The sequence below is a fragment of the Drosophila busckii genome, chromosome 3L (genome assembly GCF_011750605.1).
Source record: "Drosophila busckii strain San Diego stock center, stock number 13000-0081.31 chromosome 3L, ASM1175060v1, whole genome shotgun sequence".
In the NCBI taxonomy this organism is placed as follows: domain Eukaryota; kingdom Metazoa; phylum Arthropoda; class Insecta; order Diptera; family Drosophilidae; genus Drosophila; species Drosophila busckii.
The window spans coordinates 146784-173707 of NC_046606.1; the positions used below are offsets into that span (position 1 = coordinate 146784).

General features: G+C 41.6%; 4 protein-coding genes across 9 annotated transcripts; 2 read left to right on the top strand and 2 right to left on the bottom strand.

Annotated features, from left to right (window-relative positions):
* Positions 1-482: 482 nt before the first annotated feature.
* LOC108600097 (nucleosome-remodeling factor subunit NURF301) lies at positions 483-13655 on the bottom strand. 4 transcript variants are annotated; one of them, XM_017987458.1, is made up of 12 exons: positions 12728-13188; positions 8371-12318; positions 7928-8305; positions 7541-7864; positions 5988-7442; positions 5789-5922; positions 2287-2971; positions 1646-2225; positions 1444-1590; positions 1019-1382; positions 868-952; positions 483-805 (listed from the first exon to the last, which is right to left on the bottom strand). In XM_017987458.1, exons 1-12 carry the CDS (start codon positions 13017-13019, stop codon positions 600-602), a joined length of 8598 nt encoding a protein of 2865 aa, XP_017842947.1. In that variant the 5' UTR covers positions 13020-13188; the 3' UTR covers positions 483-599. The 4 variants fall into 4 exon arrangements, with proteins under 4 accessions (XP_017842947.1, XP_017842949.1, XP_017842948.1 ...); XM_017987460.1 differs by having other exon boundaries at positions 2287-2554; positions 12728-13179; XM_017987459.1 differs by having other exon boundaries at positions 1444-1587; positions 12728-13179.
* Positions 13656-14222: 567 nt separating this feature from the next.
* On the top strand, positions 14223-17322 carry LOC108599694 (probable G-protein coupled receptor Mth-like 14). 2 transcript variants are annotated; one of them, XM_017986691.2, is made up of 7 exons: positions 14223-14402; positions 15304-15407; positions 15469-15897; positions 16009-16696; positions 16753-16892; positions 16959-17044; positions 17110-17322. In XM_017986691.2, exons 2-7 carry the CDS (start codon positions 15328-15330, stop codon positions 17292-17294), a joined length of 1608 nt encoding a protein of 535 aa, XP_017842180.1. In that variant the 5' UTR covers positions 14223-14402; positions 15304-15327; the 3' UTR covers positions 17295-17322. The 2 variants fall into 2 exon arrangements, with proteins under 2 accessions (XP_017842180.1, XP_017842179.1); XM_017986690.2 differs by having other exon boundaries at positions 14225-14402; positions 15994-16696.
* A 46-nt stretch (positions 17323-17368) lies between these two features.
* LOC108599692 (disco-interacting protein 2) lies at positions 17369-25930 on the bottom strand. Of its 2 annotated transcripts, none has more exons than XM_017986686.2 (16): positions 25481-25930; positions 24661-24732; positions 24131-24529; positions 23679-24073; positions 23223-23313; positions 22600-23152; positions 22201-22538; positions 20814-22136; positions 20104-20264; positions 19959-20040; positions 19781-19885; positions 19346-19715; positions 18617-19277; positions 18121-18563; positions 17911-18059; positions 17369-17851 (listed from the first exon to the last, which is right to left on the bottom strand). In XM_017986686.2, the coding sequence occupies exons 1-16, from the start codon at positions 25578-25580 to the stop codon at positions 17748-17750; spliced, it is 5346 nt and encodes a 1781-aa protein (XP_017842175.1). In that variant the 5' UTR covers positions 25581-25930; the 3' UTR covers positions 17369-17747. The 2 variants fall into 2 exon arrangements, with proteins under 2 accessions (XP_017842175.1, XP_017842176.1); XM_017986687.2 differs by having other exon boundaries at positions 20104-20213; positions 25481-25929.
* A 37-nt stretch (positions 25931-25967) lies between these two features.
* On the top strand, positions 25968-26886 carry LOC108599697 (augmin complex subunit wac). The gene is made up of 3 exons (XM_017986694.1): positions 25968-26056; positions 26127-26661; positions 26725-26886. The coding sequence occupies exons 1-2, from the start codon at positions 26053-26055 to the stop codon at positions 26624-26626; spliced, it is 504 nt and encodes a 167-aa protein (XP_017842183.1). The 5' UTR covers positions 25968-26052; the 3' UTR covers positions 26627-26661; positions 26725-26886.
* Positions 26887-26924: the final 38 nt, after the last annotated feature.

The following is a 26924-nucleotide window of genomic DNA, read 5'->3' on the forward strand; positions in this document are numbered from 1 at the left end:
CGTTTGCTTCTAACATTTGCTGTAAATAAATAAAGTGCATATCGCGTTTATAAATGATAGTTATGTGCGTTTGTAATTACAAATTATAAGTAATTCAGTGGAAATATTTATATCAAAACAAAATGCACGTGGTTTGTTTATTTACAGTTATTATTTAGAGCTGTACATAGGCAACGCTACTTATATATTATTTATCCTCATTATAATTATAATTTTAGTTCACATGAAAGTCAATTTAATTAAAATACGCAATCCATTCGCATTTCAATTTTTAAGTGTATCTCAACTACAACTACAACTTATGCTAATTTTCCAATGCAATTAATGCATACATTAAAATATATATATATATATATATATATATATATATATATTTATATATGTGTACTTGTATTCATTTTTATCGCAATTTTATGCAATAATATTATTTTACATATTGTATATTAATATAGCTGAGTTACTCTACATTTAAATTTAAAGCAGTATAGATATACTCAAATACACAAGTTTATTTAACTTTAAAAAAAGTTACATTATTCCAATGTAATCAGTGTGCAAATTAAAAAATGAAGTTTTTCATTTACATAAACTGCAATAGCTCAATTGCCTTGACCAACAACACTCTCTCGAAAACTCTTAATCTTTTGTACAAAGAACGATTCAAGCGCTTCCGCGCACTTATAAAATGATGACTCCTTAGGATTATAATAGCGGCAGTTATCGAAGATTTTTGTCATGTCGCCAATGAATTCGGCCAACCTGGTATAGTTACTCGATTCGAGTTTGCTTTCCATTTTCTTGAGATCTGTGAGTAAATATCAAAATATAAATGTATTTTCACATGCGATAGAAAAATGCTTAACATACCCATGGGCTCTTTAATCACTTTGTAGTAGTCTGGTGCCTCCTCCGGATCAACCGGTTCCATAAATGGCCAGGCACTCTTATGAGACTATAATGAGTTGAATGTGTTAGTCAAAGTATGGTGAACTTCTGAACCAAGTTGTGTATCACGAACCTGTATTTGTTTAATCAAGGTCTTAAGCTCAACAATTTCTGTTTGCGTAAGACTTTTCATATTTGCAGCGCTTGCATCCGAATTGCGCTGACACTCCGGACAGACGTATTCATCGATGTATTCGGCCTCGCTCTGTACAATGCCAACGCAACGGCCATGGAACCAGTCCTGGCACTTATCGCAGCAAATATAGAATTGAGACTCGTCATACGGCTGCCGACAACTGCAATAAAGCTGTTGTGTTTCACGCGCCTTCTGGCAATCGATGCAGATGAACTCTGTTAGCTTTTTGGAAGCCTCTTCGGTAATGTTGACGCAATCGCCATGAAACCAATTGCTGCACAAATCGCAGCCAACATAAAACCTAAAATATTTACAATAATAAATACGATGGATCATTTTTTAATTACAATTTATAAACTCACTTGGTATCGTCATAGGGTTTACGGCATATGCAATATAATTTCTCTTTCTTTCTGGAAAGCTTTTTGGGGCGTCCCGCGCTGTGTCTGTTGTGCAGTGTATTAGACTCGGCAGCCAAGCTATGTCTAATCGTTGGTCTGACACTGCTGCTGTTGAAAATAATTTTAATTTTCTTCGTCTCTTGTAGTTGAATTAGCAACTTACCGCTTTTGTTCCGAATTGCGTTCTTTGAGACGATCGACAAACAAGGGCGTGCATTCATTTTCAGGTTGCTTCTCCGGCGTTGTGGTGCTCATGGCGCGCACATGCCGACGCACCTTTGCGTCAACCTCATCGCGTATCTCGCTTTGTAAATTACGCTCAAGCAGTGACCGTTTACGAAGTATGCTCTTCTTTAACAAATCCTTATGGCGTTCCAACTGCTGCTGCTTTGATTCACTCAGGTTTGGCTCATTCTCGTGCAGCTGCTCCGATGATGATGCCGAAATCGTTGAAGCTAGCCCAACTGGTTTGCGGTTATTCTTAGTTGCGTTATTGTAATGGTTATTTGGGACTATCTGACGCTTGGATGGTGTGCGCATTTTCCATTCCTCGTCGTCATTGTTGATGTTGTGGTTCGACTGGCGTGAGACAGTGCGTCGACGATTGGATGTACTGGCGCCACCCTCGGCACGATTTATAGACGGGGTCCATTCTCCCAAAGTCTCTTGCTTCTTGCGCATATTAACCAGTTTCTCCTCAAGCTCAGGACTTAGATTTCCCTGTTTCAAGGCATTGGTAATGGCTGGTAATGGTAAGAGCAAATTAATTTATTATGTCGTTAAATATTTATAACTCCTGCTTACATTCTTGTATGTAGTTGCTGGTTACAACAAAGTTCTCGGACTGCTCTGCATCGCCCTGTAACAACTCACTTGTTGTTACATACTCGAGTGTGTTTGTCTGGAAATTGTTGTTGGCGGCATTATGCTTATCAGCCGCGGCAAGCTCAATGTTGTCGGTAACAATGGCTGTGTTGTTCTGTTGGTCACTCTCTTCGATATTGGCTGCAAGCGTGGTGGATTCGTTGCTACTCCTGTTGTTGTTGTGGTTGTTGTTGCTGTTGTTGTTGGTCTGAAATGTACATCGATTGACTTTCGATTTAGCACTATCAAATTCGTCTAAGTTTAAATATTTATCTTGATTAACTTGATGCTGATTTTCTATGGCTGATTTAAACTGCTCATTTTGTTCATCTTCTGGCCTATAACCAATTTCCATATTGCATGCAACTTCTGTTGGCCAAAGCTCATCGGTTTGATAAGGCTCTTTTTCTAAATTATACTGCGTTAGACTTTCTGATTTTTTCTTAGCAGGACTGCAAACTACAATAATTTCTTCTTCGTCATCTTCATCGTTAGTGTTACCATCGCATGTTTCAGGATTAGGATTAGCAACAAGTTCATCATTTTGAGCATTGACATCATTAAAATCTTCTTCTTGCAAAACATAATTTGTGCTTACTACATAAACAATAGAGATGCCACCAACCTAGTTATTTGTCAGGAAATTATTATTTAGAACTTAAAAATAAAATTGAATGTAGTATATGTACAATACCTAGTGCAGTTAAATATTTGTAAATTATTAAAATTTGTTTGAGCACCTACCTGGCTTTAATCAGAGATCAGTTGTAGTATTTGTTCCAGGCAACCTTTAACGCATTTTTTATTGTATTTGTATTTTTTTTATGATTATTGGTTATGTTGTTGTCGTTGTTGTTTATTTGGCGAAGAGATTAACACGTAGTTTTTTTTTTTTTTTTTGGAGTTGTAGTTGACACACGTTATTATTATATTAGGCAACGTTTGTTTTCAGTTTCGTTTGGTTTTATATATATATATACATATATATTTATATATATATAAGCAGTGCAGCATGGATTTTATTTTAAGGATGTTCGAAATTGTTTTTAATACAAAGTTAGTTTTTCTTTAAAATAGTAATAATGAAAATTGCGGCAAAATGAAGTGTGTAACTGTATATGTGAGAATTGATCGATTGTTGTCGTAAGTGTGCGTGTGTTATGTTTGTGTGTGTGTGTGTGTGTGTGAGTGTGGAATTCTTGCGATAAAGTATTTGCATTGGGATTTCTTATTTTCCAGATTTTTATTTTTGACAAGTGTAAAAATTTATTTCGATTTAGATGAGATGATTACAAAAATGGTTAAGCCTTTGTGTTATATATAAAAAGATTTTCTTTAATTTTTTTCTTAAATGAAAACTAGCTCACATGCGCTTATATGCCGGTCAAGGGGCGGCGATATGCAATGGTTCGTCGTTTAGTTTGCCATTTAAAATTTAGATGCACCGTTATGCATACACATATGCATGTAAAGCATACATACATATATGCATACATATTTTAAAAGTCAGCCAACTAAAACTCTGTGTGTGGGTTAATCTCTTCAGCAATTTCTTTTTCATATTAATATATTTTTGAATTTTTGTAAACAAAGTGAGTTCGGCCATATTGAAACAAAAAATAAATTGATATCCATATGCTTTATGTTTGGTACTCAAAATCTACAACTGATTTCTGATTAAAGTCATATTGAAAATAATTCTTGCGAAATATTTCTTACACTGAAATTACAAAGGTTTTACTATATGTTTATTGTTTAAACTTCATGAATGGACATGTTAGTATACATATTCTTATACAAACATATGCATATGAAGCGAGCGCGTTTTGTCAACACAAAGGCCAATTTGCAAATAATCATCCAACTAACTCGAAAACAAAAATTTCACACAAGTTTCGTAATTGTGTGTGTGCATATAGAGAGTATAAATGTGTCATAAACGGTAAGGTGGATTATATCTAAGAGGTAGAGAGTTTATATTCGTAGTCTAAGAGACTTGGACTTGATAACGAAATAAATGAAAATGTAAAGCTTAAACTTGCTTTAAGCATAACACAGAACACGCTTTACTCATACAAATTTTAGTTTCAGCTAATTTAGTAAGTATATGAAAAGATGTTGGGATGTGTAAAGTAATGTTGTGTATTAAATATTATCATATCTGATGTAAGCGACACAATTCTGCTGCAATTTCATAATTTTTTATACAAGCACATTTAACATTTTACTTCTTTGCTATGAAATATGTATATACAATGAAGATTTGCTTTTTCATCTTGTGCATTTATATTTAATTTAATTATAATTTCTATAAATCTGTTAAAGTATACATATTTCTAACAATATTTAAAAATATTTTTGTGCACTTAGTTTATTACAATTACAATAATAAAATTAATAAAGTTCTCTGCATTTGATATATTATACAAAAAACAAAAAAAAACAGAATTGTTCTTGAATATTTTGTATTAATGAATAATACATAATGTATATTTTATTGCAAAAAGCGCTTTACAAACATTATAAGGTAACATAGATCGGATAATTATTAATTAAAACTGCATTGAAATTGAATTCTAGGCAAGAAACAAAATTCTAAGCGTATTTTGTCTATAATACTTGTGCCCTGGTCGCTAAAGTTACTTAAAAGTCTCAAGAATAAAATGCTCACTAAATATTGTAATTGTAACGTAATAGGTGATTATAGTAATAATCAGAAATATATTTTTGTATCTGTGTCTGTGAGTGGTTTGTGTTTGTAGCTTGTCTCTTAAAAATATATAATTATACATAATTAATATTAAACTATAATTATAATTACATTACTAATTATTTAAACATAATCAAAATTAAGCAGACGATTCAAATAAATACGTACAAATAATCGATAATCTTTGAAAAGTATTGTTGAGAACCACTTTTAAACCTCTTTAGCTCTTAGTAAGTGTGAATGTTTCTGTTTCTGTGTGTATTTGTGATTGTGTGTATGTAAATGCTATAGAATTAGTTGAAATATTATTATATTGCAAAATTAAGCCTTTTTGGTTTATAAATAAGTCGCTCAAATAGCTCTTGCATGCGCGAAGGAATGTGCCACAGGTTGTGACAAATAAAATATTTGTTGTTTAACAAAACAATTAAAAGTACCAAACAAAATTTATAATAAATAATTTTAAAATCATAATTGTAATGGATCATAATAATGTTTCAATAAAAGCAACATGCCTTTCGTACGCTTTTAAAAGTTACCTTACAAAATACATTTAAAATTAAAATAATTTAACAGTGTGTGCATGAGTGCGAGGGCTTGGCATACGTTTCTTAAATTTGTTAAATAAAGCCTACGGATTTGGCCCGCGTTCTTATTTTCTCTCTTTTCCCTCTCTCTCGATTAGCCCCTCACACTTTCTGTTTGGGATTTTGCATTTTAAAAGCTACTCACTTGTTGATGTGTGGACGATTGATGGACTGGCGTTAATGGTGGCGGCTGTGACTGCGCCACCGGCTGCTCGGGCTGCACAGCCAGATAGATTTTCGTGGGTCCCAACACGCCCAGCTTGCCGTTGGACTCTTGCGCTGCAATTTAAAATTCGGTTTAGCATTTGCAATTAATTCGATTTAGTATTGCTAAATTCTCTCACCTTTCATTAACTGTTGCTTGACTTGGGTTTGCACCAGCTGCAGTTGCTGAGCTGTGAAGTCATTGCCCACCAGTCCCTGCAATACGATTCGTGGTCCATGCTCAGTCTGAAGCACCTGCGCTGTTACGCATTTGATTACAGTGCCAGGCGGTTGATTCTGCAGCAGATTCTCTTCAACGCTCATGGTCTGTTGCTGCGGCTGTTGCTGCTGCTGCATCTGAACTTGTTGCACAATTTGTTGCTGCTGCTGCTGCTGCTGCTGCGGCTGCTGCTGCTGCTGCACTTGAACTTGCTGCTGCTGTACGACAACTTGTTGTTGAGGCGCTTGATGCCCAACCGTTTGCTGCAGCATGGGTTGCTTGGTGGGGGAACATTGTGGACTGGCAGTTGTCGTGTTGTTGGTTACAATATGCGCATTACCATCGTTCTGATGTTTTATGTGCGCCACTATCTGTGCCTGATTGTTCCCCAATGGCTTGACTATGACTTGCTGCCCATTTATAGTTGCCACTTGCAGTTTGCCCTGTGCTAGCTGCTGCGCCAGGGTTGAGTTTGGCACCAGTACTTGCTGTGTAGTTGAGTCACTGTTATCCGTATTATTGCTTGTTTGTGGTTTTTCCTCAATAGCAACTTGAGCAAGTTGCTGCTGTTGTTGTTGTTGTTGAGGCTGTTGCACCACCAACTGCTTAACCATCTTGGTTTGTGAGGCAGGAGACGAAGATTGTACCACAAACTGTTGTTGTTGTTGTTGCTGCTGCTGTGGCTGAACAATATGCTGCTGAGTTTGTATTTGCTGTTGCACCATTTGCAATGCTTGACTTTGTGGCACATTGCGTTGTGTTACAATGGTCTGGCCGGGACTCAGAATGATGCGTTGTCCGCCAACAACAATTTGCTGTTGCACATTGCTCGTGTTTACAATCTGTTGTATTACTTTCTGAGTCGGTTGACTGGCCAATTGCTGATTAACAACAATTTGTTGCTGTTGCTGCTGTTGTGGTGCCGGTTGTACTTGCTGTTGCACAATTTGTTGCTGCTGCTGTTGCTGTTGAGCATTGGACGTGGCGGATATGATGACCTTTTGACCCTGCGCACCTTGCGTTACAAGCAACTTAGAGCCACCCTGCACAAACATCTGCTGTGTGGCAGGTGAACCAGTTCCAGTCACCACTTTGGGTAATAATTTTTGTACGCCAGAGGACGATGCTGATACTGACTGTTGCTGCTGTGCTAGCATTATCTTATTCTTGACCTGTGTTAACGGTAAAGTTACACGTTGGGTTGACGGCAGCGTTTGTGTGGCCGGTGATTTCGTCACATTCACTTGTTTCATGGCAATTTGCTTAATCAATCCCGATGGCGAACTTGAGGTTACCGTCGTCGATGTTGCTGAAGTAGCTGCGTGCGTTGCGCCTCCTGTAGCCAGAGCCTTAACCGGCAATTTGCCTTTTACACCTGTAGTGCATAAAAAGATCGATTAGGTGAAAATACTTAAATTCGGCAAGACATTCGCATCAACTCAGTCTAGTCCTAAATACAGTAGTCACACTTACCTATCGCTGAAGCATTTGCTGTGGCTGATGTGGTGGTTAGCACATGCAATTTACCATCAGGCATCTGCACCAGCTGCTGTCCGGGGTTTAAGCCACGCACGCTCACTTTACCGTCTGGTCCACGTATAATTTGTACTTTGTGTGGCGCAGCTGGCGCCGAAGCTGCTCCCGAAGTTGATGCATTAGCGGACGGCGAGGAGCTGGCAGTGGTGGTTGCAGCAGCAATTGCGCGTGGCACCTGTGTCACGGCTTGCTGTATAATGCGAGTGGTGCCATCTGGATTCTTGACTATTACACGACGACTGCCAATGACTTGGCCTTTAACTAAAATTATATAAGATTAAGATTAGCCTTTTGTTGGGTGCCATGAACAGCCATTCGTAGTACCTGGTGTTGAGGATCGTACGATTTCACCAGAGTTAAGCACTTTACGCTGCTGGTGGACAGCACGTTGAAGCTTTAACTGCTGCTCCATTTTATCCTTCACATCGTCGCCTGGCTTGGCGGCCAACAAAATACGTCCGCCTGGACTGCCATTGGAGTTGGCATTAAGAGCGCTGCCATTAATAGATTCCAATTGACGCGAAGCTACTGAACGCGTAACGGTCGCAACACGCGCCTTCTCCTGCTTCTCGCCAATAAATTTGATTTCCCACAGCTCCAGCTTATCTTCGTCCACCCATTCCTCTGTGATCTGCGGCTCTGTGGGCTGCGGCGATTCTGCACGCTTCCGTTTGCGTAAGCCCGATCGAATGGAAGTTACCTCTGTGGACGACAAAAAATGTTAATTAAATACTTACATTTATATTATTATCTACAGCGTATTTTACCTCTTATTGTTTTTGGCATCTCCAGTGGTATGACAACCTTTCGGCGCAGATAGCTTGTCTTCTCACCAAAGCGTCCGGCGTGGCGAAGTTTCAGGAGTTCTAAGGTGACAATCTCATTTTCAGTTGTGACTTGGTGTTTGCCATCAGCGGAGGGGGGCTTGGCAATCATATCATCCCAGCGCAAACAGCACCAAAGTATGCGCAGCTGTAGAGCAATGGTGGACAGCGTCGTAGCATTTGAGGTGCGATATGACCAACATGTGCGGAACAGTGGTCTCGAGCATTGATAGGGCCAAATGGAGTTATTCTTAGCAGCATGATGAAATCCGGAAGATGGACTCCTACCCGCCAAACGTGCCAGCTTGAGCAGCTCGTAGCGGGGCAACACCAACAAACTCCGTTTTTGTTTGTGCGTCAAAAAGTTTGAAATGAGCGGATAGCGCGCATACGTCGGCTTCTTGATGACTGTTGTTTTATTATCCTCCACTTTGGTGGAATTTTGTTCGTACAACTTAGCGGCATCGCGCATCAGATAGACGCGCCCACGAGTAGAGCTGGCCGAATAGACGCGTTCGTTGCCATTTTCAAAGTATTCGCGCTCATATTTGGTGACATCTTCACGCTTTACGGGACGCGGCGTTATAGGAAATCGTCGATTTTGCTTATTTAACGGTATGTCCTTGTCCAGTGTCTGATCCAAAACATCTTTGGTTCCAATGTAGACCTTCTTAGATTTTTGCGTCCGCTTCTTGCGTGCGCTTGCATACAAATCCACATCGTCATTGGCTGTAGAGCTTACAGCGCTGGTCGTAGCAGCCAGAGAATCCTCCGTACTCTCGATTTCCACATTACTGCACACATCCATGCTCTCCATGAAATCCATTTTGTCAGAGTCCTGTGTGCTCGCGTCAACACTTAGGCTCGACTCCTCCTGCTTCACAGTGGCGACCATTGCCGTCTTCTCTGTCGCCTGCGTCTCTGGGGTGAGCAAACAGTCAGTGAGCAGCAACTTCTCATCAAATGCAACAGCATGCGCACGTGCCTGATCCCAGTCGCTAAGCAAATCCAGGGGCGTCTCGGCTTCCGCCAACTTGTGGTCCTCCGCCTCGTCCATAGTCAACTGCTGCACAGCATCCTTTTTGCCTTCGGTAAGCTTCTGCTCGAGAATGGACGGCTTTTTCACGGCACCCAGTATGGCGGCCACAGTCTCCTTAGAGCCATTGCCGGCAGTGTGCGCTTTACGTAGCAATAGTAGTAGCTCTTTCTTTGCACGCGCCTTCTGTAAACAGAGCGGCGAGTAGCATGTGTTCTGTGTGATCTGGGAAACAGCATTAGAGTTGGTGTTGCACTCCTTGGTGTAGCAGCGGAATGTCTTGGCGAAGCGATTCAGCTGGCTGAACTGCAAGCGCACCGTCTGGATCTGCCTGGCCAGTGAATTTACCAGATCCAAGTTTACATTCGATGAGACACTCTTGCCCGCCGCTTCAGTCAAACGCAGCAGTCGTTTCTCCAAGTATGTTTGCTTGGGGACGACAGTTGATGCTGGCACTATCTGTGGTTTGATGTCGGCTGGCGTATCGGTTTTGATGGCCAACTGCTGTTCCACTTCAGCCAGCTTAGTGCGTCGCTCTAGCAGCTCATCTAGACGCGACTTCCGAGCTACCTTGGTATAATAGAGGCGTGCCGGCGCATTTAGCGCTTTACTCACGTCAATTTGACCCGAGACCCGCTGCTGCACATCCTCAATAACCCTGACGTTAGTGTACTGCTCCGGGAGATAGTGACAGACCTGTCCTTCTTGTTTGATCGACTCACACTGCTGCATGAAGCGTTGAGTACGCGGATCAACGAGTATTACTTCATTAACCGGCTTCTTATCTGCTTGTTCTTGTTCACTGTCTTTTGGCTGCTCGTGCTCCAGTCTATAGTGTACATAAATGCGACAATGAGTTAGCGGCTGTGCACGAGTTCGACGCACACGTACGCCGCAGCGTCGACTGCTTGAGAGCCAGAGCCAGCCCCACTGACCATGTACACGGTACTCTTCGCCCTTTTGTTTCCACACCTGATGCTTCAAGCCCAGCGAGTATTTAATGTAATTAAAGGCCAATCGATTGCGCTCCTCCTCATCATCACGTTCTCGCTTTTCGCGCTTCTCCAGCTTCTTGCGCTCCTCACGCTCTGAACTCGAAATGCGCTGCAGTTGAATGTGCCCTAACTGTTCATGCCACACATTGGCAAACACCACACTCTTGAGTGAGGCCTGGAACAACAGCATAACAGCTGCAAAGTCTGTGGCACGCTTGGCATTCATTACTGCATTGTTCCACAATTTTTTGTTGTGCACCCAGTTGGGATTCATAAAGGACGCAGCCATGTTTGACTCAAAGTTGATGAGTGTTTGACGCAGCGTAGTCACAATGCTATCGTAGGTACCCATGGTGATGCCGACCCATTTAAAATCCGAGGCGGTGGTCAGCGAAAATTTGTGCGAGAGATGGCGCCGCTTATCCCGCTCCTCATTGCGCTGCGGCTTATTTAGTGCAATGAGATTGTTTGCATACTGGTTGACATAGTTCTTATATCCCTGTTCCATACCAAGCTTAAAATAGAGAGTGCCACTATTTAGTTGGATTGTCTTCTGACGCGTAACCATCTTGTTGTCCTCATTTTTTTTAACATTCTCCGCGGCACTTTCCGTGCTCTCCGGCGTGTCCTTTTCGAGCAGTTCCTGTGTAGCCTCTTGCTCAAGCTCAAGCTGCGTGCGCTTGCTGTGCTTGTTTTCATTGGTTAGCGATTCGGTGAGACTCATTTGACGTTCGATCTCATCCTGACGCTCTATCAACTGTGCATACAATCGACTCTCCAGCTCGACAGGATCCATACGTTTAAGCAGCAGTTGTAGTTTCGGTACGCTGCTATAGTACCAGCAACTGCCGTCCACTTGATCCTCTACAAAGATACGTCGCGCTATAAACCAATATTTGCGACCATGTCTATCCACACCGAGACTGTCGTGGCGTATGAGTACACCCTGCTTCTCCTGGGGCAGCACACAATCCATGACACCACTGATTTTGTGCGAACGGCACAGACCGCATTGCCAATCTTCGGTGGGCACATCAACCATAGGCGGATCAACGCACTCCAGATGGTAAACAGCAGGACACGTTTCACAGCAGAGTAAGTCCCCCAGACGATGGCAAGAGCGACAGTGATCGTCATAGTGTATGGGACCTTCCTGCACCATTACGTCGCGCACCGAATTGGCCGTCAAGAACTGGTCGGCCAAGAACTGAAGCACCACCATTCGATGATCAACGCTCGTGTAGGGATACTCACCCTGACTGAGTATTTGATAGACCTTGCGATCGAAATCCTTGTCACTTTCTACATAACTGCGTAGCACTTCGGGCCAGGTGATTGCATCAATCAGATATAAGCCAATGTTCACCGAGTCTTTCTGGTCAAGCGGTCCAAAGTGTGTGCCTTGGGCGTCCTCCTCACGAAGAATAGCCTTGAGCAGCGTTATATGTACGTCGGTCAGCAGTGCGCTCTGCTCGTCGGACACCATAGCAGCACAAAAGTCCTCGAATCGAAATGGCGACAATCTCACCAGATGACGAAAGCGTCGCAATACTTCGTAAATACTTAAAGCGCGCAGCGCGTACGCGTTGCCTATGAATAGGTCTTCTGAGGACTCGGGCAGCTCGAGAGGCTCATATTCACGACCATCCTGCAACCAAACTGGTTCCGGGCTGGGCGGACGTGGTGGTCGGCCCACGCCGTTCTGTGTAAAGCTGCAAACGGAAAACTCTGATTCGCTCTCGTTGCCCGCATCTATGCTTTCGTCGTCGCTGGGTGTCAGTAGCATATCATCTTCATTATCAGACTTTTCTTCGTCCGAATCTCCAAAGTCTGAGCCGTAGTGATACTCCGACTCGTAACCTGTCACAATACAAACGTAACATTAGTTGATGTGATTATTTATTAGAGGGTGTGTGTATATATCGGTCCTTATATATTTCACTTTTACCTTTTAGGCGACCGTATCTAAAGCTTGACATTATTAAATCTACTTTAAGTTATGTTAATCGAACTAAATTTGAAAAGTAGCAAAGGAAAAGATACCGATCTTAAGTTTTGCTAAAGTTTCTCCTATCGCTTCTTCGCCAAATTTTCTACAATTTTAACTTTGTAGCGAAGACAATAACACATTACTTTACTTGTCAATCGTCGAAAATTCTGAAAACCGCTTCTGAATGTTTTTAAGCAGCCTACTAAAATATTAAATATGTGAATCTAGCCTACTTGTTATTATATGTACTAAATGGATGTGTTTTTTATTTTTAATTACCTTTTCGTCCGCCATAACTGTTGGTGCTTGTATTGGCGTGTACATTAGATTTTCGTCCTCGGCCTCTTTTGGCGCCACCAGCGCCGCGGCTGCTTCGATTGTTGGTGCTGCTGCGACTATTGTCGTCGCTTTGGGGAGAGATGCATCGTGACGCTGATGGTGTGCTTGGTTGCGATTTTCCATCGCTGAGATATTTGGGTTTCTTCAGTAGCTGGTAGTTAAAACGTCCAGAGTTACGCTCGTTAGGCGTCTTTGGTGGACGTCCACGCTTTCGGCTGCCGCGACCGCTCATTATTTACACTGATCAGTCCAATTGCTCCTCCACCCACTTTTTACTTAAATCTAACGTAAGTGCGGCTCTATAACTGTGTAAATATATTGTCCTATGCGAAATGTTGTAATCAACTTTTGCTTAATTTGCCTCGCGTGGTTTCAGACGTATCGCACATTATCTGCAAACAAAGTATACTTTTTTAAAAACAATAACAATTGGCAGCTGCTCAAGCTAAGGAACTAGCCACTGTAAATGGCAATCTCTCTCGCATTCGCATTAGCGCTCACACTCACGCACACAGCTGCATTTGCGTGTGCTAGTGTGTACATGTGCGGAAAAAATCAATAAATTTCACAATTTCACTTCAAACGTTATTTTGTTTACAAATTGCATACTGAAAAACATTGCTAATTGAAAGCATGGCGCCAAAAACATAGACACACACACACACACATTCACAAGCTACTCGGTTAAGGATGCTATGTTGCGGGAACTCAGCTTTGTCAAATTATACATTCACAATTTTTAATGCTGGGCACACAAATGCATGTGTGTGTGTCTGTGAACATGAAGCCAACGCACATTGTCCGCCATTTATAAAACCGAGAAAATTTGCGCAAGTTAGCCAAGAAACGTTCTGTTGACACGAACTCCATTAATTAGCAATACACCACTTCATAAGCACGCATGGGGAATACATTGTTAACGTATTGGAGTTATTTATACAATATTATTTAACAAATTTTAAGCAAACTGTTAGAGCGACTTGTACCTTACATTTTACTTCTGCACTTATAGCACGAATAGCGTACAGTCAGCCAATCACAGCGCGTTTTCCATTTGCTAATGTCGCTAGCGACCTCTAGTAGTCGTTTTACGTACTTTAGCGCACATGGTTGCATGCGCATCTTTAACATGGTTGCCGCGATGCCTCTATCGATAAGTCTGCTAACGATAAGTTAAATTTTAAATTTGTATTCGTGGGAGTTAACTATGGCGCCAATTCCGACGGTTACAAATGGTTAATTGTCGGACCATTTTGCTTGAGTTATTTCAATCCGGCACACAATTATTCGTGAGCAAAACAATTGTACACAGATATTTGCTTTTAGTAGCCCTGCGCACATTATTCGCTATCTTATCGCAAAGCAATGCGTAAAGTGCGCTCTTGTAGAAGACGCCTAATTTGCTAGTAGTATTACTTCACATCGTGCGGTTGCCGGATGCATTTCAGGTTCCCAAATAATAATTATTAAAATGACTGCGCGCGCTGTTTATTAAATTTTGGGAACTGGCGCATATTTTTTGATCCGGCGCATATCTATGTCTCCATAGTAAATTTAAAATTGTTTTATTTCTATTAACCCATAAATAACGAAAAGAATTTCAGTTTATTGGCATGTGAGTAAATAAATAACTTGTAGATAAAGATACTAATACACCTGCCCGCAGGTACACCAAGCACTCAGTCGTGTAATTGTGTAATTTTAATATAGTATAGCATGTACATGTATGTATATTGTATATATATATATATATATATAGGTTTGTTTGATTGTTATCAGCGTTAGTTGTGCATGAATCAAATATGGATAAAATTATGGCTAACTCTAGCAGCCCCCCTTTTGAGGGGTTTGTTGTTCTATGCTATCTACCTGCCTATATGTGAGAGCCTATATGTATATATGTATACCTATAAGCACTTATCACTGCACTTATTTATTTATTATTTTGTGAAAATATGTTTTGTCATACATTTTGCATTGAACATGTTTAATGTACATTTATATGTACATATGTGTATATATCGTATAGGCATTTGGGGAATGTACGCAAAAATAAAATATACACTCCTATCTTTCAAAGTACCCCACTCATTAAAATGACGTCATATATAAGAGTGTGTGGTAGCTGTGTTCTGATAATTATTACATTCTTGCTGATAGATTCTTAAATGGGTCTGTGCACATATACACCCAAACAAACGAATGTATGTACATACATATGTGTGAATGATAATAGACGCCTACACGTAATAATACTAGTGGAGACGCTTCTAATTGTATTTAACTCTTGACTTGATATTAAAGTATTAAATTTAAGTGCATTATATAATTGACAGACAGCATATACATATCTCTATCTTGGAAATTAGAGTAAGCTGTAAATATTTTAAATGTGTTGGCCTCAAAGCATTAACTGAAAATAACGTTCTTAAAACTATAGCGTGTCGCTCGATACCTAAACATATGTTGCAGTGTTTATAACAAACTAATCTTGAATTGTATTGATTTCATTTTAGATTACAATAACAATAAGCAACAATATGAAACTATATAGTGTGCTAATATATATGTGCTTGCTAGCAGTTGGTATTAAAGCTGAGCTTGAACCTTCTGAAAAAACGTAAGATTTATTTTTATTTGAACAATAACAAATAAAAAAATATTTTTCATTTATTGAAAAGCCATCCAACAATAGAGACAACAACTTTAGTCCAAGCTCCAACCGAAAGTACGAAAGCAGCATCAGCAATATATACGCCATTAGCAACAACATTTACCACTAATGTTATTAGTGCAAGCACGCATTCCCCGGATATCCATAGCAGTACTACAGTCAATGATACCAATGCCAAATCAACGCCCTCGAATTGCTCACAAAGAGAGAAATCAAGAGCTCAGCCCACAACAGATTCAAATTCTCGTTTGCGCAAGTGCTGTCCGCTAGGAGAGAACTTGAACTATTTTCGCGAAAATCAAAGTGAATCCATGTGCGATACCGAAGTGTTGAGCTTCAACCCCACCATCATCAATGCAGTGCTATATGACAATTGTATCGAAGACTTGGAAATACCTACTTCGCTACCTTACGAGATTGGAAATCCATGCAATAGGTATAATTTGGGAATGCATCTCAGTTAGACTTACAAGTTTAATAAGGATTGGATGTTACTTTTAAGAGCTCTGAAATATTCTTATATTTATTGCAGTGTTCACTTTTTCAGCTCGTTTCAATACGACAATGAGGAAGAGGATTTTTTTATATTGCAAGATGGCTCGCTCTTGATCATTGATAAAAATGGTAATGAGTCCTACACGGTGCAGCAAAATTATTGCTTAGATCAAGATAAATCCGGTCGTGTGCTGGTCTTTGTTTGCATTACCCAGGTCGAAGAGATCTCCAAAGCCAAAATCATAACAGTGGCGATGCTTATGCTAGTCAGCATACCTTGTCTGCTTTTGGTTACTTATCTTCATCTAACATTGAAACTATTGCGCAATATTCACGGTTGGTCCGTGGCGCTTATGTCCCTCTGCTTGGCCTGCGGCTATTTTGTGTTCTCCGTGGTGCACATCTACGGCATATCTCCGGGCGGTTTTATCGGCTATGTCATACAGTTCTTCATATTGAGTTTCTATTTCTGGTTTTTCTGCATTTGCTGCAATGTGCTTTTGAACATTTGGTACAAGCTTCCGAATTACGTGCAGTTGAACAAAATTTGGATTGGCATCAACTTTGGCACATATTGTGTGTTTTCTGTCATCGGACCCGCTATATTCGTCTCATTGACTGTTCAAAAAGGACTACAGGGCATGCCATCGTATTTCATGCAGGGCCTTACGGAGTCCATTCGAGAATCGCAACGGTACTTTATTCCACCAGTTTCCACGCTGCTTGGCCTCAGCTTTCTGGTAATTTAACTCTATTGGAAACATTTGCAAATAATTAATTTTAACATTGTGTAAAGGTAATGGTTGCAGTCTTTTTTGGCTTTCAACGCATTAAAACTGAAGGCTACTTGCGTGCTAATGATGAGGATGACCAACAAGAGTCTACGGTGGTACCACGGCAGTTTGAAAGGGAAAAATACGAGGATGTCAAAAAGGAGTAAGTTATTTTCTTTGAAAACTCCATCAGTACTTAATTTCTTTAAATTTTTAAATTACTTAACAGTGCTAAGTGCGTGGCCTTACTGGGCATAATCATAATTTTAGCCTGGTTGTTTGAAATTATTACATTTTACTCACCTGGCCAGGAAGGTAAACGTCTTTTTATAAATCTTCTTAAATATTTTCGCCAACTAATTGCCATGATTTTTTACTAGCGTATCTTTTGCTCTGTGATATGATAAATGCACTTCAGGGACTGTGGATAATGCTTATATTTCTTGTGGTGCGCAGGCGGCGTACTATAATCCTACGTTGGTGGTATGATCGCGGTTCGCATTCTATAGCCGATGATACCGAATTGCAAATTGTGAATAATAATAAAACGGTGAATCCTACGTAGATATTATAATTCTTGGCATTATACATTGCTCATCATTCATATATAAATTGTTTATTGCATTTTACATATAAATGTATTTAAATCTTTATTGTTGTTTTTGTTCTCGTCACTTGTGTTTATATAAAGTTTCAATGAGTCGTAAATGGATTTTCTCTCTAGAGAGAGAGGGTGAGAGAGAAAGAGACTAATAATCGTATCAACTATGTTGTAAGTTAATATTTTTCTCAAAGGAAAATGGATTAATAAGTGGTTTAGTAGTTTAGCTACATTGTCAATTCTTGATAAATATAAATCATGCAAATCTAAATATTATTTCTGCTTACTTGTTGCGTCAAATACTAGGAAATGTGTTTTTTTTTTTGTTTTGATTTGTTTTTAAATGTGTGAGTGTGTTTGGTGATGAATAAATAATTGTTGTTTGCTTGCTGCGGCAGTTGTCGCTAATAATACTATTTACATATTGTATGCTACGTAAATGGGATCCAATTGATCGGCCAGGAAGCCATCGCGTAAATGCATGCGTTGCTTCTCGCCACGACTATTGATGGGCACCACACCTGTAATAAAGATTATAAATTTGAGCATTATCCAATTTAGACGTTGTCCCGTTTCTTACCCGGATCAACTACTACAACTACGCCGACAATGAGCTGGTGCTCTTCCAGCACCGTATTTGTGACTAAGGGCACCAAGTCGAGTGCCTCCGACTCGTTCCCATCAAGCTCCACAACTACGACCAACAGATTAGTCCAAGTGAAGACGGCGCTGAAAGTAAAGCGAGCTTTAGTATTTCACTTAATACACAAGCTGAAGCGTGTAGGCTTACCACTCGGCAATTTTCTTATGACAGCGCAGTACAGAATTCTCTATATCTATGGGATGATAGTTCATGCCACGCAATGAGATAACTTCGTCCAAAGCACCAACCACATAAACAGCATCGTGTAGCTCCTGATCATTGGGATTGGCAGTCACTAGACTGTGTTCGGAATTTCCACCCAATGAGGCATTGGAGAAGTTCAACTGCAGCTGGCTCATAGAGTTTAAGGATTCGGTATCACTATCACGGCTTGCCACGCTAGGTGTAGTCTCGTCCAGAATGGATGCGGCCTGTGAGCATTCAGTACGGCGTAAGAAGCCTAAGTAGCCGGTACGTGCATAAACTTCCGAGGTAGCACCTGTCACTAATTTGGCATTGAAGTGATCATTATAGTCCGTTTCATCGCCATAGATGGTGAAGTAACCGTTAGCATTATGCGGCGCTTGTACCTGTGACATATTTTATTAGTTAGTGTCATTATTTGTTGGTGGACATCACTTACCCAAATTTCACCTAAATGCGAGTCGCCGCAGTGGCCTTTGGTCTCCGGATTGGCGATAATTACTTTGACGCCAGGCAGTAGCTTTCCGGACTCAATCAAACACAATGAGTTAGGCGCACCGCGTTCTACAAGAGCCACACGATTGTTGCGTAGTGCCCGTAAATCCACATACACCTGTGCACTTTCAGCCGAGCTGGCACCTTGTACGCATATAGCCGGATTCACGCGGCAACCAAACGAGGTGGACACACAGCGTGTGTTTAGGCCCAGGCCCTGGAATAGCTTGCAAAATTGTTGTGTCAACATGACGCGCGGACGCTCCTCGCCCACCACAACGCAGGTGCGCACACAACGCAAGTCCACGTTGCGTTGCTTTAGCGTTGGCACCGAATTGGCCAGCGCCTTGGTGCAGAGTTCAATGACGCCGTAAGAGCAGAAGGTGTCGCGCACGCGATGCTGCGAGAGCGTTGAAAGCCAAAGACTGGGATTTGCTTCAACTTCGTAGGGAGCTATCAATATGGAATGATGGCCGCTGTAGACACCAATAAGCGTCCACATGACAAAGCCCAGACCGCAGTAGGGATCCAGGCAGAGAGCGACATGACGCGAAGGATACAATTCGCATGCCAGTTTTAAACTGGCGCACAGACTAGACAGAGATCTGTGAAAGTTGAAAAGAATTTCGAAAATTATTTGGTGTATTAAGGATTTGATCTGGTTTCAACTTACCGATGAGTAATGTTCACACCACTCAAACGCCCGCAGGTGGACACACTGAAGTCCAAATAGGCGCTGGAGTCCAAAGAAACTGTGGCTATGCCGGCCAATTTACGCTTTGGATTATCATCGATATCGAGTATGGGCGGCCATGTCTTTGGATCTATAGAAGACGCCGCCTCTCTGGACTTTAGCAACTTAATAATTGGCTGTATGGAGAGCACAATCCCGCTTTTGGACACGTCAACAATCATGCGCACCGTTGGCAGCGTGGTGATCAGATTTTGCGGATGCGGCGGTCTAATGGTAATGGGTATAGCCCCCAGATACAGACAGCCATAGAAGGCGCAGAGCAAGTCCAAGCCAGGTGGAAATATAAGAGCTGAAAAATATATATATATGATCAGTGAAAGGCCAAATGTTGATAATCTATTCAGTGGTGCTCACCGACGTGGTCGCCTGGCTCAATTTTGCCACGCTCCTGCAGCAAGGCTGCAATCTTCTCAGCTCGCTTGTGTAGTTCTGAACAGGTCAGCGTTTTGGCTATAGCGCCTGTTGATTGCGTAAATTTCAAGTTGTTAGTTTTGTTTCTATACATCAGTTATAACGTCAAAATAATACTCACCCTTTGAGTTGAGCAGCGTAAAAATAATATGATCTGGCGAAGTGTTGGCGCGCCAACGCAATACGCCTGTAATCAGTTGAGGCTGTGCACAAAAATGTTGTTAATTAATACAAAATAAATGGCTACGAATTAATTTAGAACTAACCTTGCGCTCGCCGTCCTCGGCCATGCCCACATCACGCCCATGTGCGACAGCCAGGCGATTACCCTGAACTAAATTCCCAACCATGACGGAGGCGGGCCCTACGCCTGTGTCTGTAATACCACAGCCAGATGAGGAGCTTAGTTTTGCGGTCGTTTGCACACCTTTTTTGTTATTTTATATTTTTTGTTTTGTTTGTTGGTATTTTTGTTAGTGGGTTTTATTGTTTTTTGTACAAGGGTTTTTTTTTTTATATATATATGTAGATAATGTTGGAATGAATTATATATGAGTATGTGTGATAATTAGCATTGTTTGCAGTTTTGTTAATTTGAAGCAATGCGAATAAATGCAATTAGTTGTAATTTGTTGTTTTTATTATTGTACAGTGTTATTGTTGTTATATTTATTTGATTGTTTGTATTAGCGATGCGTGTTTTTTGTTTTTGTTGTTATTAATGATGCGTATTTGTGGTAAGTAGTTGTGGTAGTGGGCAATAGGATGCAACCGCAGCATTTGTTGTAACGTTGTATATTTTTGTTTTTGGTGATTAAAAAAATAACAAGAGGAAAACAATATTTGTATTTTCGTTTTTTATCAATTACGATAAGTAAGTATATAAGGAAACCAGACACATACACACCAAGAAAGCCAATGTATTATACACTAGTTGCTATTTATAAGCCTGGAGAGAAATTAAACTTGGACTCACCTTGGTGCATCTCGCGTGGCTTGGGCAAGTTGGTGACGCAAGTGTGCGGGCACATAAGAACATTCGCCGGATGCAGTGAACCCTCTAGGAAACGGCGACGGGCCTCGCAGAGATGTATGCCGCCTAGAGGCGTCTTGGGTAAGTGATTGGGCGGCACGAGTGCCAGGCAATATATCCCCACTTGGTGTATTGAGTCAACGGCCTGCAGCACACGTGACATCCATTGAAAACTTTCCTCTTCGGAGCAATCAGGACGCTGCTCGGCTATGACACAAACGCGCTCGTCACGTAAGACCTTAATGCTGAAGACAGCGATACGACCTCTGTAGATAAAGCGCATGGGTTCCACGGCCAGCACGGTGGCAATTATGTCATCCGCATTATGTTTGCGACCTGTTACAGTCATTAATCCGTCGCGTGAGCCGCAAACAAAGACAAGACCGCCGGGACCAAGGAAACCCAAAAGACCGGAGCGCACATAATATTCTTCGCTTATAGGCTTGGGTGTAGCAAGTATGGTGCCACCGCCCTCCTTGGGTTGCTCCGGATCTTCAAGGAGAGGCTGCACTTTGAATGTTGAGTTGGTCATGCCATCGAGACCAAAGTAGCTGGCTCCAGTGGAACCGCTTGTCACACAGATCTCTCCCACCTGGTCTGTTTTGCAGAGCACAGGCGCTCCGTCGGACCGCACTACAACCATCTGGGCAGCAGGCATAACCTGACCGCAGTCCTGTAGCGTTAGCGAGGTGAGTGAGTCTTCGCTGTCGACGCGCACAACGCCATGTGAGAGCGCAGCCATAGAAAGAACACCACGTCCAGTAGCCGACTGGCTGAAGCCGCTCGATGAGCGTCCTGGTCGGCGCAGTGATACAGTAAACACTTCCGAACTGCTGGCACACGGGCAGATGGCATCGGAGCGCAAACCCTTTGCCTGGAATACATTCAAGAATTGGTCACAGGAGGAAAGTGACCAGGGATTAGCGCCATCAGCGACCAGTAGCATGCGCAGCGAAGACAATGAGATGTCTTTGTGATCCTTGGTGGCCAATAGGCCCCAATGTAAGTCCCTGCTTTTAACCAGACAACACGATGCGCGATGCTTGGTAATCAACTGCATCCAGGACGAAGGACGCAGCTTCATTAGCGCATACGGAATAAAGACCACATGCATGCCATTCAGCACCGATGTCAAGACAGCATGCCAGAGGCCAACCTCGCGTTTAAAGTCCAGTACGCAGACGATTGTTTCTCCTTCTGTGTAATGGCAGGCCATGGTCAAAGCACGGCAATGATTTATCATAGCAGCGCGAGCAACAGTGATGCCTAAAAAGGGAAGGAAGCTTGTATTAGTATTCAAATTCAGTTGACCGCCAGTAATAGGCCTTACCCATCACACTGCCTTCTTTGTCGGTGGTGTACTCTGTGTACGCCGGCGCAGTGTCCTCAATACGCAAGTTGCCAACATTGAAATCCTTGGGTGGCTTGGGCAAGTGCTCGGTAACAAACCACTGCAGACGTGGCCAGCCCTTTAGCTTGGCAATCTCGCCTGTTGCCGACTTCGGCAGACCTTTGAGGCAAGCCTCCGAGGTTAGCGCGACAGTTATGCCGCACGAACTAAGGAGGAATCCCACTTGTTGGGGCGGCGTATCTGAACTGGATAATGGCAGCTCTATGGGCAGTGGCACCAGGCCACGAAACATGCATCCGTACCAGGCGGTGATGAAGCTACGATAAAAAAAATATTATTACAACTATAACAGAGATACAATACAACCAATAAGCTCACCTTAGTGGGTCATTATTGGGATAGACCAGAGCCACACTATCACCAGGCTTAAGTGTAACCTGTTCGGGTCCCTTGCTAAAGATTTTGGTTGAAAGCGCGTAGGCAATTTTTTGTGCACGCGACAGCAGCTTGCCGTATGTAAGCGTCGTAGTTATCTTGCCATTAGGATCCAGTACCGTGGCCATGGAACTCTTGAACGAGTTTGTGCCATAACGCTGCAGTGCGCACTCCAAAGTGCGAGGTAGACCAGCCGGTATAGAAAGTTGTTCACCCTGCACGGGTGTCATGGTGCTGCCCTCTGGTTTGGGTGCATTCGGATCCTTGGGATTGGCAGCTATCTCCAGCTCGATGTCGTTGTCCTCGTAGAACTCTGGGAGTGGTCGCCGCTTGGGTCGCTTCAGTGTGTTTAGCAACTGCTGTATCTTGGCTGAGACCTTCCACTTACCGTTGACATCCGACTCGTTGAGCTCCGTTTGCGAGACATTCACATAGCGCGTCACTCGATCCGCTATGCGATGTGCGTTATTAAACTGCGTTATGTCTGGAGCGTTAACTACGACACAAATAACAATAGATTCATTAGGCTAAACTTGCTTTCAACTGAACATTTTAGAAATACTTACAATGCTTTTGCTTATAGGCTTTATCAGCAAAATCGTTATCACGCTTATATGCAATTGGTGGCGAATCAGTGCTCGAAGTATCCGAAGTGGGCTGCAAATACAGATAATAATACAAGTTTAAATTTAGACTTGAACGCTGTCTCAGGCGAGTAAGTCTCCACTAAATAGCGATATTTATAGGAAAATGCACATATGTAAATAATTCCAGAACAATGTCATATAGCTTGTCACTTGTAATTTCAATTAGCGTATTCAGTGGTTGATGAGTAACAAATGATATCATAAGAGCAAGAAATTTGATTATTCGCATACTTGTTTTTATAATTGATAAATATGTTTTGAGCACCAAAATACTTAAGCAATTAAATTGTAAAGCACACAAGAGCTCTTGCTGAGACGCGTCTCATAACTGAACCGAGTGGCACAGAGCTCGGAGCGTTCGGCGTTGAAACTTACCAATGGCGGCAAATTTTGCGGCGGTCGTCGCTCGCCCGACGATAGATATTTCTGCATTGGCGCTTGACTTTGCTTTACATCGTGTTGTCGTAAATGCAATTGTTGTGGTTGTTGCTGTTGTTGTGCGGCCATTGATGAATCACGTATTGGTGGCTTTATAATGGGCTCGGGGGGAAGCATGCTATTGCTTATATGATCGCGCGGATAGTTGTACTCCTTATCTGGCGAAATAAGCTCCTCAGGTATGGACTCGTCATCGGTAGATGAGTCCAAGTCATCGTTGCAGCCAGGACTCCGATTGAGCACAGAGCTCCGTTTCGAGGGCATTGGCAGGCTCGGCTTGGGTCGACTCTTGAGTGCGGCTAGTGCCTGTTGAACAGCCTCCTGGCGCACTTCTACAATTTAGATACAGTGAGTAAAGCAAAAAGTGAGCGTTTAAGAGACAGATATACCAGAGTGATAGCGTTTCTCATTGTGCGTTACTTTGCGTTGGGTGCGTCGCTGGCGATGCTGGCTGCTGCTGCTGCTGTTCTGGAAGCCACTACTAGGCTCTCGTGTATTTTGATAGCCTGGATCACCCACGGCCCCACCCTGCGGTCGCATGTTCTCGTAACCAGGCGCACCTCCTCCATGTGGGGCGGATATAACAGCGCTTGACTGTTGTGGAGTAAATTCTGACTTTTTGGAATGTTGTCTTTGCTGGGATGATGAGAGCGAAGGTACTTCGGTGACATAGCTATAGCCTTCACTGGAGATAATGACGCCATCGCTATTCGCGTTGCTATTGTTGGCATCTTTTATATTATAGTATGGCGGTGGAGGCAAGTTTTTTGTCTTGTCCACGTCGTTTGCTAGATATTTCAAAAATATATTCTGGGTTTTAGCGACAAATGCACAAATTACACAATAAATACAGACACACATGTACACACAGTCATATATATATGCTTATGCACATATGTATGCATGTGTTTTTACTTACATTCGTGTTTTTTCAAAAAGGGTTGTAATAATTTTGCTCGCTTCTTTTCGTATCCTTTTTGAGTAATGTCCCCTGAAAAAATACAAAGAGGGTACAAAAGCTCACAATTAATTAAGCAGACGCTTTGCTTAGTTTGGTATGCAACCGTTATCAGTCAGCTGTCGTAAATAAACGTACGTTGCCTATTTAAGCATAGGCCAAGCCCATAAAGTTCTATAGCTACGTGATTCAGGAGAGAAACCAGCAAACAAATACAAAGCGCACACATACATATGTACGTATGAACATAAATTTTTTTTTCAAATTGAATTTGATAAGTGCTGAGATTACTTATTAGCTTAATCTGCCACTACAGAGTTTTGAGAGCCCCCACACACATGCATGCAGTCTGTGTAATCGTTTATGTACAGACATACATATATATATATAAATATGTATGTATGATGCAGACACATGTCGCTTAACCGACAAAACCGCATGCATACATTTGTATATATGTATGTATGTGTTAATATCAGCAACAGCAAAAGGGGGTAGACGCGTGCAGTGACAAAAAGTCGTCCCCATTTCCCCAGTCCTGAGCAAAAGTAGTGTCTGTATGCGAAGTTCTAAGTGGGAACATGCAGCTGTGACCCGAGGCGGCCGCTGCCGGCAGCACAAATGTTCTAATTGCACAACAATACACATATGTATCTAAAAACATACATACATATGTATGTATGTATATGAGTACTTTATTTTTTTGTAGCAATAATAGGACAATGGACTCGATAGTTAATTAACGGCTATTGAGCTCCAATAGAATCGACAAATTTCTTACCTTCGGACAGCTCCAAGTCTAATTCAGCAAGTTTTTCGCGAACATCAGCTGGGAGCGTGGAGACGTCCATGCCCAAGTAGCTAGCAGCCGTTGCAGACATTTCACTGTTGTTGTTGTTGCTGCTGCTGCTGTTGTTTTTGCTTACAGCTCTTGTGGAGTTTTCTCTTAGTACTTGTATGTATGTATGTATGTTTTCACTCTACATACACAAGCACTCACACAAACACGCGCACGCACATACACACACCCGTTACTTTGTCAAAAATCGATCGGTTTCCAATACAAGACATGTAACGGCGTTGGCGTTTATACCTAAATATTAAAACTCTCCATTAATTTTTTCACACGCAGTCTGTAGTTTTGCATTATGCTCCCACAAAATTTTACTAAAGCACTACAGCTACAACAAAAATGCCCCAACACCAACAATAACCGCACCGCAAACGCGTATATAAGTAAACATGTTTCTCGTTCCGTTTCGTTACAGGGCTTAGCAAAAAAATCGCAACGAGTAACGGTCACGAGTCAAATTGTAGTCATAATAAAAAGTCGAGTTGGCAGCACATTAGAGAATGGGTGCGCGTTTAATTTTTGATCTAGCATATTTGTTGATTTTGTGTATTACTTGTGTTTGTTTTTGTTACAGATAACTTAAAGCTAAAAGAAGAGGTGCAGTCGCTGAAAACTTTAAGCACACATCTGGAAAGCCAACTAAAATTGGTTGGCTTGGAGCTCTGCGACTTTCCAGATGACGTTTTGACATTGCTGGACAAATGTGCCCGTATTCAGGGAGACTCTAATATGCAGGATATAAATTTAGACTGTTTACGAGAGTTTTATTTTATAAAAAAGCGGGAATGGATTGATAACAAAGTTATAATAGCAAGTCAGACTGCTGAACTGAAGAAAGTAACGTCAGTCATTGAGGAAACAAACAAAGAAATTGCCAAATTGGAAATATTTCTGGCTAACGTCAACAAGCGCTTGATCGCAGATGGGGCTCTACAGCGGAAAATTATTGAAATTGAAGACAAGACAAAAGCACTACTGGACAGACAGAAAACCGTTAGTGAGCCTAAGGAGTGTAACACTGAGGCCATCATAGAGAAAATCGAAGAGTTGCAGAGCGCCAACCAAAGTCGTTAGGAGTCATTATATTTTGTTCCATTAAATCTAATTTAGTATGTATACATTTTTATTTAATCAGTCAAGTCAAATAACATTCTACTACAACTCAAAACTAGAATTCGTTCAATATTTTTCATAATGGGACATTCCTTGGGCGATGAACTTAAGATGATCAGTGCCAGTCATTTTTGAAAAAAGAAAAGTCAATACACATTGTTGTATAAAAATGAATTTAATATGTATAAATTGTTGTTTATTTAATCAGTAAATTCAAAAAACATTTTACCATAACACAAAATCAGCAAATTGAAGTGAA